The sequence below is a fragment of the Bos taurus genome, chromosome 4 (genome assembly GCF_002263795.3).
Source record: "Bos taurus isolate L1 Dominette 01449 registration number 42190680 breed Hereford chromosome 4, ARS-UCD2.0, whole genome shotgun sequence".
In the NCBI taxonomy this organism is placed as follows: domain Eukaryota; kingdom Metazoa; phylum Chordata; class Mammalia; order Artiodactyla; family Bovidae; genus Bos; species Bos taurus.
In genome coordinates, this window is record NC_037331.1 from 67,203,815 (window position 1) to 67,216,964 (window position 13,150).

The following is a 13,150-nucleotide window of genomic DNA, read 5'->3' on the forward strand; positions in this document are numbered from 1 at the left end:
AGGTTTCTGTCTGCAAATCCCGTTTGCTCCCCCGGTAATCCATCCCCGCCCCCAGTCCGGCGTGTTCGACCCGTACAGCTGTTTTTAATCCCTACTTTTCTCACTTGGCGTCCCCGGCTAGCGTTGACCAGACGTGGAGCCACTTAGCGTTTCCTCCTCCCCCTGCCCGGGTCTGTCCTCCCTCCGCCGTCTCCTTTTTCTCCGCCTGCATCCCCGGGGGCAGAGTGTGGGAAGAACGAATTTCCGCCCGGTTTGCTCTCCACTCGCCGACTTGGGTCCCTTCCGGACGCAGCCTGCACACTCCCGGCTCCTCCCGGGGCTGTTCCACCGAGGTTGCGCTACCGCTCCCGCACCCGGAGCGAGGAGGCGCGGGCTGCTGGGGCTAAGCCGCCGGGGCGCAGCAGCCAAGCCGCGCCCGGAGGAGCTCTTGGAAGGGCTCCCGCCTGCAGCTGGGGAATCCGCTCGGCAGGGAGAATCCGTGCCAGGGAATCCAGCTCTCCGGACTCAAGCTGCAAACAAAAAGCTCAGGTCTTGCTCCCTCCCTCCGTCCCCCCACCCCCACCCCCACCCCGACGCGCACCCGGAGAAACAGTTTTCGGCAGAAATGCAACAAGTAGCACCCGGAGCTCGCAGAGCGCCCTGCGCCGCCTGACTTGGCCCGGCAAAGCCCGCCTGCAGAGACCCGGGCCAGCCACCGGACAAAGGGCGGAGGAGGGGCTGGACAGCACTGCGAAGTCCGAAAGAGGCCATTTAGCGACTCTGGCCAGGCCAAGGGGAATGCAGAGGAGACACAGAGCCGGCGGGCCAAGAGGACGATCCGGCCGCAGCACGCAGGGCGGGCGGCGATGGAGGCTGCCCGCGCCGTGCGCTTCCTGCTCGTGGTGTGCGGCTGCCTTGCGCTCCCGCCGTGGGCCCAGCCGGTGTGTCCGGAGCGCTGCGACTGCCAGCACCCCCAGCACCTCCTGTGCACCAACAGAGGGCTCCGAGCCGTGCCCAAGACCAGCTCGCTCCCGAGCCCACAGGACGTGCTCACCTACAGCCTCGGAGGCAACTTCATAAGCAACATCACGGCCTTCGACTTCCACCGCCTGGGGCAGCTCAGACGGCTGGACCTGCAGTACAACCAGATTCGCTCGCTGCACCCCAAGACCTTCGAGAAGCTCTCGCGGCTGGAGGAGCTCTACCTGGGCAACAATCTCTTACAGGCGCTCGCCCCGGGCACCCTGGCCCCGCTGCGCAAGCTGCGCATCCTCTACGCCAACGGGAACGAGATCGGTCGCCTCAGCCGCGGTTCCTTCGAGGGCCTGGAGAGCCTGGTCAAGCTGCGACTGGATGGGAATGCCCTGGGGGCGCTGCCGGATGCCGTATTTGCCCCCTTGGGCAACTTGCTCTACCTACATCTGGAGTCCAACCGGATCCGCTTTCTGGGCAAGAACGCCTTCGCCCAACTGGGGAAGCTGCGCTTTCTCAACCTCTCTGCCAATGAGCTGCAGCCCTCCCTACGCCATGCGGCCACCTTCGCACCGCTGCGCTCCCTCTCCACCCTCATCCTCTCGGCCAACAGCCTGCAGCACCTCGGGCCGCGCGTCTTCCAGCACCTGTCGCGCCTCGGCCTACTCTCACTCAGGGGCAACCAGCTCGCGCACCTCGCGCCCGAGGCATTTTGGGGGTTAGAGGCCTTACGCGAGCTGCGCCTGGAGGGCAATCGGCTGAGCCAGCTGCCTGTGGCACTGCTGGAACCTCTGCATAGCCTGGAGGCGCTGGACCTGAGCGGCAATGAGCTGTCCACTCTGCACCCCACTGTGTTTGGCCGCCTGGGCCGGCTGCGCGAGCTCAGTTTGCGCGACAACGCGCTCAGCGCCCTCTCCGGGGACATCTTCGCGGCCAGCCCGGCCCTCTACCGGCTGGATCTAGACGGCAATGGCTGGACCTGTGACTGCCGGCTGCGGGGTCTGAAGCGCTGGATGGGCGACTGGCACTCACAGGGCCGGCTCCTCACCGTTTTCGTGCAGTGTCGCCACCCTCCGGCCCTGCGGGGCAAGTACCTGGATTACCTGGATGACCAGCAACTGCAGAACGGGTCTTGCACAGATCCCACATCCTCGGTTCCCCCGATTGCCGACAACAAGCGGCGGCCCCTACCCACAGCTCCAGGGGAGGAGGTGGCGCCCCCTGCAGGTGCCCTCGCGGAGGAGCTGCTACCGCAGCCACAGCCACAGCAGCGGAGTCGAGTTCTGCCAGGGATGGCCTGGGATGGAGCAGCCAGGGAGCTTTTGGGTAACCGCAGCGCCCTAAGGCTGAGTCGGCGGGGCCCGGGCCTCCAGCAGCCGGGTTCCAATGCCGCTGCTGCCGCGGGCACGGCGCCACACCCGCTGGACCTCCTCGAGAAGCCTGAGGGGGCACGTCCGACTCCGTCGGATCCCGACCCCGCGGAACCCACCCAGACGGCCACGCTCTCCTATGCGCCAGCCGGCGACCCCTGGCAGCGCGCGGCGAAACAGCGCCTAGCGGCGCAGCAGCAGGAGAGCGCCGCCCAGTCCGACGGCGGGGTCGGCCTGCCGCCGCTGGTATCCGACCCATGTGACTTCAACAAGTTTATCCTGTGCAACCTGACGGTGGAGGCAGTGGGCGCCGACAGCGCCTCGGTACGCTGGGCTGTGCGCAAGCACCGCAGCCCAAGGCCGCTGGGCGGCGCGCGCTTCCGCCTGCTCTTCGACCGCTTTGGCCAGCAGCCTAAATTCCACCGCTTCGTCTACCTGCCCGAGCGCAGCGACTCGGCCACGCTGCGCGAGCTGCGCGGAGACACCCCCTATCTGGTGTGTGTGGAGGGCGTGCTCGGTGGTCGGGTCTGCCCGGTGGCTCCCCGCGACCACTGCGCGGGGCTGGTCACCCTGCCAGAGCCTGGGAGCCAGGGCGGTGTTGACTACCAACTGCTGACCTTGGCCCTGCTGGCCGCCAACGCACTGCTGGTGCTCCTGGCCTTGGCGGCCTGGGCGTCGCGCTGGCTGCGGAGGAAACTGCGGGCCAGGCGAAAGGGCGGGGCTCCCGTCCACGTTCGCCACATGTACTCTACCCGACGACCTCTGCGCTCCATGGGCACTGGCGTGTCCGCCGACTTCTCTGGCTTCCAGTCGCACCGGCCGCGCACCACCGTGTGCGCGCTCAGCGAAGCGGACCTCATCGAGTTCCCGTGCGGCCGCTTCATGGACAGTGGGGGCGGCGGCGCAGGCGGCAGCCTCCGGCGGGAGGACCATCTCCTGCAGCGATTTGCCGACTAAGTAGATCCAGGGCCTCCAGGGGGTGTGGAGACTATCTCCTTGGCCTGGGGAGCCGCCTGTCCGCGGGCCCCAGCAACCCACCTCAGGGGAAGATCTCTTTTTATCAGACCTTCTCTTTTCTCCCTTTTGTACATTTGCCAGAAGGGCCAAAGAAGACAGATAGCAGCTAAATCCGCACCACCCCCCAAATCCCGAGGCTTGCTCATGAAGTAAATGGTTGGTGTTGGTGGTCAAGACCAAGAATAAGGGACAAATGGATGGTGGGGTCAAGAGACTGGAAGCCTTCTTTTCTACGCTGGTGCAGCTGTGAGAATGGACTTTTTTAATGCAGTAGTCTGGCCTCTGGGGTAGAAAAGGGTGCTCGTTGCCCCCTACGTGGCCATGAAAGAAATGGATGCTTGTATTTTTGTTTATTGGAGTTTCTATTTAAGGAAAAAAAGAACGTATTACCATTACAAAGGTAGCTTGGCAACTGACTCCACTGGTCTGGTGGTCTCTGCCAAGAAGGGTGACGTTGTAAACTGGTGGTGAAGTTTAACACACTCTTGGAGGAACTCTTGTTGACTGATAGAACGTTCAGGATAACTTAATGTTTAAATAATTAGAGATGCTACTTTTTTTTTTTTCAAAAATGTGAAGATTTCTGACATTTAACAAACTGACCAGTAAACTCAAGGACCGTTTTAGTTGAGCAGGGCAGTTCAACTATTTTCCTTTTAACATTAACACCAGGAAAACATGTGCTGACCTTCGGGTTAACTAAGATTACAGAGTTTCTCAGGAGGAGGCTGCATGCAAGACTTCTCTGTCGGGGTTGCTCCTGTGGCTTTTTTAATTTTATTTTTTAAACTTACATGTGGAAAAGGAAACTTCAATGCCAGACTCCATAAAAGAATGTAAGGTGTGCATAACTGATGACCCCATAGAGAATGCCATCGTTGTAGTTCACTTTACCACATCTCTGATGACCTGTCCAGGTTGGAATAAATGTGATGTGGTACTTCTCATGTTTTTATCAGTAACATGCAGTTGACTGTGCCATACTTCTCTTGAACTGCACAGTTAAGTGATCAAGGTAATTTCCTGATAGGAGGTGAGCAAAAGGTGACTTGCAATTGATAGTGTAATGTTTGATCACGTTATTGTCTTATATGAAAGAGTGGGGGGGTGTGAAAAAAATGTGCATCAGTGGTTGTATGTTTCTACTAAAACCAGAAGATTGTTAGGAATACTTAAACCTCACTGTGAAATAATTATATATTTTGCAAATTAATCCCTCCACTACCCAGTGGTTTTTTTCCCCCATGTTACTAAAACTTAGCTTTTAGTTGATAATTGCAGTATTTTTAAAAAATGTTTTTGTTTTAAGCTTAGGGTTAGTCTTTATTTGTTCAGTTGTTTTCAACTCTTTGGGATACTTTAATTCCTTGATATTTATGAAGTAGATGTTTATCACTAGATGTAGTGCTTTGGTTTACATGAATAATTTTGTGTGTGGTCTAAACACAGTCACTTAGAAGATGTACAAGATGGTTATATTCATCGTGGTTACAGATTCATTGGCGGCAGGGTGCTGGGCAAGCCACTGCAAAGGTGCTAAGGCTAACAGTGAATTTTCTGTTTAGGGCCTTAAGCCCCCGAGGGTCCTGAAGACTCAGGGAATCTGTCATATTCCAGAGGTCCTTCAACCCCGCTTCACCCCTTTTCCGTTTCGTCTCCACTGAACCAGGCCTGCCTTGTCCCAACAGCTGAGTAGGAACACAGGGATTTAAATGAACTGATCTTTGTTTATGTTCAGATGAGTAAATGTCCAGACCACTTAAAGTACAGCTGCTTTTCTGGCAGTCTTATCTGTGGGGCCCAAACTTAATAAACCACAGGAAATAGACTGTCATTCGTAGTTTGTGGCTGGGGCTTGCTTCAGATTCTGAGCCTTGGGAGAAGTGGAATTTGCTCTTATTTGCAACCTTGTGGTTGTCTTGCACCTTTTGTGCTCCTAGCTTTTTCATTCAGAGAGCAATTGCATTTCTTAGCTCTTGCTTTTCTTACCCAGCGATGTAATAAAGTGAGTCCCTTTGAAAGTCTGAAACAGACCTCTGGTTCTTCCCACCACCTACCCTTTCAACTGCAAAAATCACTGAAAATGGTTAATGCCTGAATCCATGTAAAAACACTTTCACTGGAAAGTCTTTCAGTGGGAAATGAATAAATGTTATACATTGTTATGTTCAGTTATGTCAATAAACCCACTTACTAATGGAGATGTTTTCTTGGAGTTTCCAAATATTTTACAGCCTTTCATAATGGTACACTGAATTTTTATACAGCAGTTTTCATCAATGAAGATGAAACAAACTGGAAGTCTTTCTGTCCTCTTTCGCTGTCTTTTAGTTTCCATTTCCAAGTAGAGTGTGGACTTTCTTTTTAAGAAATGCTTGTGACTTTTTTCCCAAAGAAACAATGAGATGGCTTTAGAAGCAGGTGGTCCACCATGATGTGAAAATGCTGTCAGAACACAAGTGACAGTAAAATAATGGGTCTCAGCAGGTTCCAGTTGTTTAAAAAACACTGAATTAAAAGTCAAGCTCTTAGACTCTCAAGGTCAAAAATAAGAAGAAATTTTCTTGACCTAGATGCCATCTTTGCCATTAAAAAGTACATGAAAAATAAAATTCCTAAAGAAAAAAAAAAACTTTGTGAGAGTTAGGAGTGTTCAGTTAAAGAGCCATTGATGCAGGCTGGAATGTGTTGGGGTCCTCAGCTCAGCCAGTAAGATTATTGCTTTCATAAAGCAGATCATTTTATGATGCTGCCAGGTAGTAATTAGCATGTGTTCAGAACACCTTCACTAATTTGCCAAACACCTGGTTTTTCCCAGAAGTACAGTAACATGGGGAGCTACTGCATATTAAGAAACTATTACAGCAGACACTGGGTTACCTGGTATTTGTATTTAACCACTCCCTCCTCTGCTTCTGAGACTTGGAGATAAGTGACCATGAAGCATTCTAGTACCACAAATGTATTCAAAATTCCAGGCCATGACCCAGGATCAAAACATTCTTATAGGCCTCCTATCTTCACCATCTCAGAGAATTATAGCATCACTAAAATTCAGAATGATTTTAAGGAAGGGATGAAAGAATTTTAAGTCATCTGAGATTACTTTCTTTCTGTTTACTTAATCACTTATCCTGGGTCTTGACTGCATAGCGCTATTTTAAGGAATAAATAAGTAAAAAGCATTAGACAGCACCAGTTATAAGGCAGAACTTCAATAAGCAGTTCTTCAATGTACCAATAATACATAACATGTATTATTGGTATTGTTGGTAGCAGTATGACCCTATTGGCAGGGTATGACACATTTAGAAGTTATATGATACATTTTAGAAGTTTCATGGGTAGGTGATATGCTTAAGCCCTTAACCAATCAAAATTCAGATAATACTACCAGTGACTCTTCCCTCTCCTTGTTTTGGTTAATTGAAGCTCTTCTATGATTTGGTGTGGAAGGATAGCTCTTGAAATATTTTCTCACTATTTAAAAAAGAATATACTAGTATTTGAGCAACATGTCCTATGTTTATTAAACTCTTGACATAAATTAATTCATCTTTTAGATCAGAACTAAGACTGTGTAAATGGTCTTGCCGTTTACAGCGCCCCACTACTTCCCATTAATTTAGTGATAGCATCTCCAAGTGTCCTTTACACTTAGTTTACTTAAAAGGATACTTTGCATTCACAAGTGCTTTTTCTTAGGGATTTAAGGTCACTTTATCCTTCCCAATCATCTGGCAAATAGTATTCATTTTGCATGGGAAACAGAGGTATTTAGAGGTTATACTTACATTGACTACTGAAATAATTAGGGGAAAAAGTAGCTTCCTGATACCTGGTTGCTTTATCTTGGGGCAGAATACCAAAATATCCCACTGCATCTATTTGAGAGATTTTAAGCTACAGGCATTGTGATTCCTTATGGCACAGAAACCGGGCTTTGTAATTTGGCTGTGAACTAGCATCAGACAGACAAATTGTCATGTACTAACACTGTAAGCAACAGCATCTCCTGAATCTGTAACTTCATAAAAATTTGTTTCAAATTCACCAGATTTTCATAAATGCTAGTCCTGTGCCATAGTTAATGCTGAGATAGCCGCATTGTTTTAGGTTAAGACCAGCTATAGCCAAGTAGCAATTATTCACTTTTCCAAGTTAAAGGTTTTGATGAACTGATGCTTACCCTGCAACTAACTGTATACTTAACTCTTAGTATATATGCACACTTTTAATGGTGATCACGCTTTTATTCCTTTTTTTCTCAGTTGTGGTGTCCTTCTAAGGATTTTTACTTTAGGAAATGAAAATGAGTGCAAATAATAACAAATACCCATACTGGTTCAGTTCAGTTCCTCAGTCATGTCCAACTCTTTGGGGCCTAATGGACTGCAGCACGCCAGGCTTCCTTGTTCATCACCGACTCCCAGAGCTTGCTCAAACTCATGTCCATCAAGTCAGTGATGCCATCCAACCAGCTCATCCTGTCATCCCCTTCTCCTTCTGCCTTCAGTCTTGCCCAGCATCAGGGTCTTTTCCAATGAGTCAGATCTTCGCATCAGGTGGCCAAAGTATTGAAGCTTCAGCTTCAGCATCAGTCCTTCCAATGAATATAGACGGACTTTGTTGGCAAAGTAATGTTCCTGTTTTTTAATATGCTGTCTAGGTTGGTCATAGCTTTTCTTCCAAGGAGCAAGCGTCTTTTAATTTCATGGCTGCAGTCACCATCTGCAGTGATTTTTGGAGCCCCCAAAAAATGAAGTCTCTCACTGTTTGCATTGTTTCCCCATCTATTTACCATGAAGTACACGACTGAGCGACTGAACTGAACTGAAATGAATGGAACCGGGTGCCACGATCTTAGTTTTTTGAATGTTGGATATTAAGCTAGCTCTTTCACTCTCCTTTTTCACTTTCATCAAGAGGCTCTTCAGTTCCTCTTCACTTTCTGCCATAAGGGTGGTGTCATCTGCATATCTGAGGTTATTGATATTTCTCCCGGCAATCTTAATTCCAGCTTGTGCTTCATCCAGCCTGGCATTTCACATGATGTACTCTGCATATAAGTTAAATAAGCAGGGTGACAATATACAGCCTTGACGTACTCCTTTTCCTGTTTGGAACCAGTCTGTTGTTCCCTGTCCATTTCTAACTGTTGCTTCTTGACCTGCATACAGATTCCTCAGGAGGCAGGTAAGGTGGTCTGGTATTCCCATCTCTTTAAGAATTTTCCACAGTTTGTTGGGAGACTATACCAAAAAAGATCTTAAAGACCCAGATAACCATGATGGTGTGATCACTCACCTAGAGCCAGACATCCTGGAGTCCAAAGTCAAGGGGGCCTTAGGAAGCATCACTACGAAAAAAGCTAGTGGAGGTGATGGAATTCCAACTGCTGCTGCTGCTAAGTCGCTTCAGTCGTGTCCGACTCTGTGCGACCCCATAGACGGCAGCCCACCAGGCTCCCCCGTCCCTGGGATTCTCCAGGCAAGAACACTGGAGTGGGTTGCCATTTCCTTCTCCAAAGCATGAAAGTGAAAAGTGAAAGTGAAGTCGCTTAGTCTTATGTGACTCTTAGAGACCCCATGAACTGCAGCCTGCCAGGCTCCTCCGTCCATGGGATTTTCCAGGCAAGAGTCCTGGAGTGGGGTGCCATTGCCTTCTCCAGGAATTCCAACTGGGCTATTTCAAATCCTAAAAGATAATGCTGTGAAAGTGCTGCACTCAATGTGCCAGCAAATTTGGAAAACTCAGCAATGGCCACAGGACTGGAAAAGGGCAGTTTCCATTCCAATCCCAAAGAAAGGCAATGCCAAAGAATGTTCAATCTACTGCACAATTGCACTCATCTCACACGCTAGCAAAGCAATGCTCAAAATTCTCCAAGCCAAGCTTCAACAATATGTGAACCAAGAACTTCCAGATGTTCAAGCTGGATTTAGAAAAAGAGGAACCAGAGATCAAACTGCCAACATCCATTGGATCATCGAAAAAGCAAGAGAGTTCCAGAAAAACATCTATTTCTGCTTTATTGACTATGCTAAAGCCTTTGACTGTGTGGATCACAACACCCATATATCACCACTCAACAACAGTTCACATTTTGCAGTGTTTGTTTTCAGCCTTAATAAGTGTATTTATTGACAAAGCCCCTGACTGTCTTTCCCAGCTACCATTGTGAGATTGATGTGTGTCCTTCTGACAGTCAGCTCTCCTTTTTCACAGAAGTTATATTGTGTAAGGTCACAGCAAACATTAAATTATAGTTCAGACACTGAACTATTGCTCCCAGGGGAAATTCAGGGTTAGGTTCCTGTGTGTCTCTGGTCACAACATTTTCATCAGCTCATCAACATATAACCATATTTTATGTGTGCTTCCCGGTGGCTCAGAGGGTAAAGCGCCTGCCTGCAATGCAGGAGACCTGGCTTTGATCCCTGGGTCAGGAAGATCCCCTGGAGAAGGAAATGGCAACCCACTCCAGTACTCTTGCCTGGAAAATCCCATGGACAGAGAAGCCTGGTAGACTACAGTCCATGGGATTGCAAAGAGTCGGACATGACTGAGCGACTTCACTTTCACTTTCTGTTTAAAGATACCATATTTAGTACATATCATTGACTCATTAACCTTGAACTCATGGCTCACCACACTATAACCTATGCCTGAAGAAAGTGTATCTAACACATATATTTTCTCCCCAAGACTCATCACAGCCTTTCAGGCCTTCCTTAGGGGCACTAGCCAGCACTTCTGCACTATGCTTGGGAGCCCTTTCAAACCACAAAATCACCAACAAAAAGCACAAAAATTAAAAAAAAAAAAAAGTAGCACTAATAGGGAGAAGGCAATGGCACCCCACTCCAGTACCCTTGCCTGGAAAATCCATGGACAGAGGAGCCTAGTAAGCTGCAGTCCATGGGGTCGCTAAGAATCGGGCACGACTGAACAACTTCACTTTCACTTTTCACTTTCATGCATTGGAGAAGGAAATGGCAACCCATGCCAGGGTTCTTGCCTGGAGAATCCCAGGGGCGGGGAAGTCTGGTGGGCTACCGTCTCTGGGATCGCACAGAGTCAGACACAACTGAAGCGACTTAGCAGCAGCAGCAGCAGCACTAAACAGACTGTGAAAAGGACACTTGTTTAGAGTATGAGATACGAAACAAGAAGGCAAAATGGTGTTTTGTTCAGCACCAGCTCGGAACACACAGGGCCACTCAGATTTCCCACTACTCTGTGCGTGTTGCCCAGCGGCTGTGAAAGTACTGCAGAGCAGTGATTCTGGGGTTACAGATAAATTCAGGTGAGTAGGTGATCTTACAAACAAATAACCTGTGAATAATGAAGATTAACCATACGTTTCATCTCCCCAATCCTTCTCCTGTACCCACTACCCCTTTTGTCAACGACATAAATTAACTTTTCTATCCTTTGAGCAATCTTTTTTTAAAGTAAAATTGGTACATAAAATTAGCTTCAAATGTACAACATAATCCTTGGATCTTTGTATACAAGGTACACTACAGAGTAGTCACCACAAGAAGTCTAGTTACATCTGTCCTCTGGATCTCAGAGTTCTGTCTGATTTATTTCACTTAGCATGATATCCTCAAACTCCATCCATGTTGTAAAAAATGGCAAGATTCCTTTCTTTTTATGGCCGAGTAATACTCCACAGTATATGTATATCACATCTTCTCTGTCCATTCATCTGTTGATGGTCACTTAGGTGGTTTCCATATTTTGGCTGTTGTAAATAATGCTGCAATGAACATAGGGGTGCACTTTTCTTTTTAAGTTAGTGTTTTTTGTGTTCGTTGAATAAATAAATACCCAAAAGTGGGTAGCTGGATAATATAGTAGTTTTATTTTTAGCATTTTCTCTTTTGCATGGCAACCACATAGGTGTGGTTGTATTGTAGACGATGGTGGCTTTGGGGGTGTGTGCTGAGGATGGAAGTGAAAGGGTTGCTTTCTTTTTTTTTTTTAGACAATTTTAGTTTGGTATTTTCTAGCGATTGTCTCTGAAGTGTTTGCTCTTTTGCTACATGTGCACAGTCTCTGGTGTCTTCTTTGGTGCTGTTTATCATACATTAAAAATGTACCTACTTATGTATCTTTTCTTACTTTTGCACATTTACTACTTCCCCAATTTTCAGGCAGTGTGCCACAAAAAGAGGAAAAGCCTAAGTGCATCCCAGGCCTAAGTACATGCGGGGGTTAAGTGCATCCCTGATCCCATCTGCTCTATCCCCTTTTCCAGTTCATTCAATTTTATTAATTTATGTTCTTATCTTCATCATCATTCTCAACGTTCTCCTTGCTTTTGATCTCTTCTTTTTCTAGTTTCTGAATGTAAAATCTTTAGTAAAATTACTGTGACCTTTTTTTTCTACTAATATAGTCATTTGATACTATAAAGGTCATCAAGTTCCCTACAGATTTTGTTATGTTGCATTTCAATTTTTACTCAACTGAAAGTATTTTCTGATTTCCAGATGGTCTCCTGTGACCCTTGAGTTATTTAGAAGTTCAGTTCAGTTGCTCAGTCGTGTCCGACTCTTTGTGACCCCATGAACCGCAGCACGCCAGGCCTCCCTGTCCATCACCAACTCCCGGAGTCCACCCAAATCTATGTCCATTGAGTCGGTGATGCCATCCAACCATCTCATCCTGTGTCATCCCCTTCTCCTCCTGCCCTCAATCTTTTCAGCATCAGGGTCTTTTCAAATGAGTCAGCTCTTCGCATCATGGGGAAGTGTGTTGTTTAATTTCCAAATATTTGGAGATTTTCCAGACATCATTCTGTTGTTGATTTCTAGCTTGATTCCTTTGTGGTCAGAGATTTCAATTCTTTAAAACTTGTTAAATTTTGTTTTATGACCCAGAATACTTTCTGTATTGATAAATGTTCCATGTGCACATGAAAAGAATTTATATATTCTGCTATTTTCATGTAAAGTATCTTGTAAATGTTAAGTAAACATAGCTGGTTGATAGTATTGTTCAACTCTTCTGTTTTGTTACTGATTCTTTTGTCTACCTACTCAATTAAGATAATGAGAAAGAAATATGGATTTGTCTATATCTCTTTTCAGTTATCTCATGTTTTGTGTGTATATTTTGAAGTTTCCTGTTTTGGATTGTCATATCTTATTATATAATAGTCCCTTTGTATTATATAATGTCTCCATCCCTGCTAAAAATATAACCAGTTCAGTTTTTTTTTGAGGGAAATTTTATATATATATATATATACACATACACATATATATATGTATATATAAACACATATATAGATGTAAAATAATATATGTACTTACATATATAACATATTGTGATACATATATATTCTCTTTAAAAAAATAATTTCTGGTGCCCTGTAATTTGGGTGGTAAGTCCCAGTTTCTGTATGATACTGTACTCCTGCCTGAAGAACTTCCTTTAACATTTCTTGTAGTGAAGTTCTGTTTTTTTCAGGAAATGTTTTTATTTTACAAGAATTTCTTTTGTGGGGGTTAGAGATTTCTTCACTGACTTTTGCTTTTCTTTCAGTACGTTAGAAATGTTTCCCCACTGTTATCTAGCTTGCTTAGCTTTTGGCAAGGGGTCTGCTCTAATTACACTGGATTCTCTATATAATGCCTCTCTTTGTTCTGGCTACATTCAAGATTTTCTCTTTAAGTTGTCTTTCAGCAGTTTGCTTGTGATATGTCCATGTGTTTAAAACATTGTTCTAACTACTTACTTCTCTCTGAGCTTCTTGCATCTGTGGTTGTCTTTCAGTAGTTTTAGGAAATTGAGTC

The 13,150-nt window shown here is 46.7% G+C and overlaps 1 protein-coding gene across 1 annotated transcript; it reads left to right on the top strand.

Annotated features, from left to right (window-relative positions):
• The first annotated feature begins 261 nt into the window (after positions 1–261).
• On the top strand, positions 262–5,539 carry TRIL (TLR4 interactor with leucine rich repeats). Its single transcript, XM_005205544.5, has one exon. It carries the CDS (start codon positions 846–848, stop codon positions 3,276–3,278), a length of 2,433 nt encoding a protein of 810 aa, XP_005205601.1. The 5' UTR covers positions 262–845; the 3' UTR covers positions 3,279–5,539.
• Positions 5,540–13,150: the final 7,611 nt, after the last annotated feature.

Excerpts from the sequence above, each read along its gene's own strand:
- TRIL (XM_005205544.5), top strand. The coding sequence starts at position 846 with ATGGAGGCTGCCCGCGCCGTGCGCTTCCTGCTCGTGGTGTGCGGCTGC.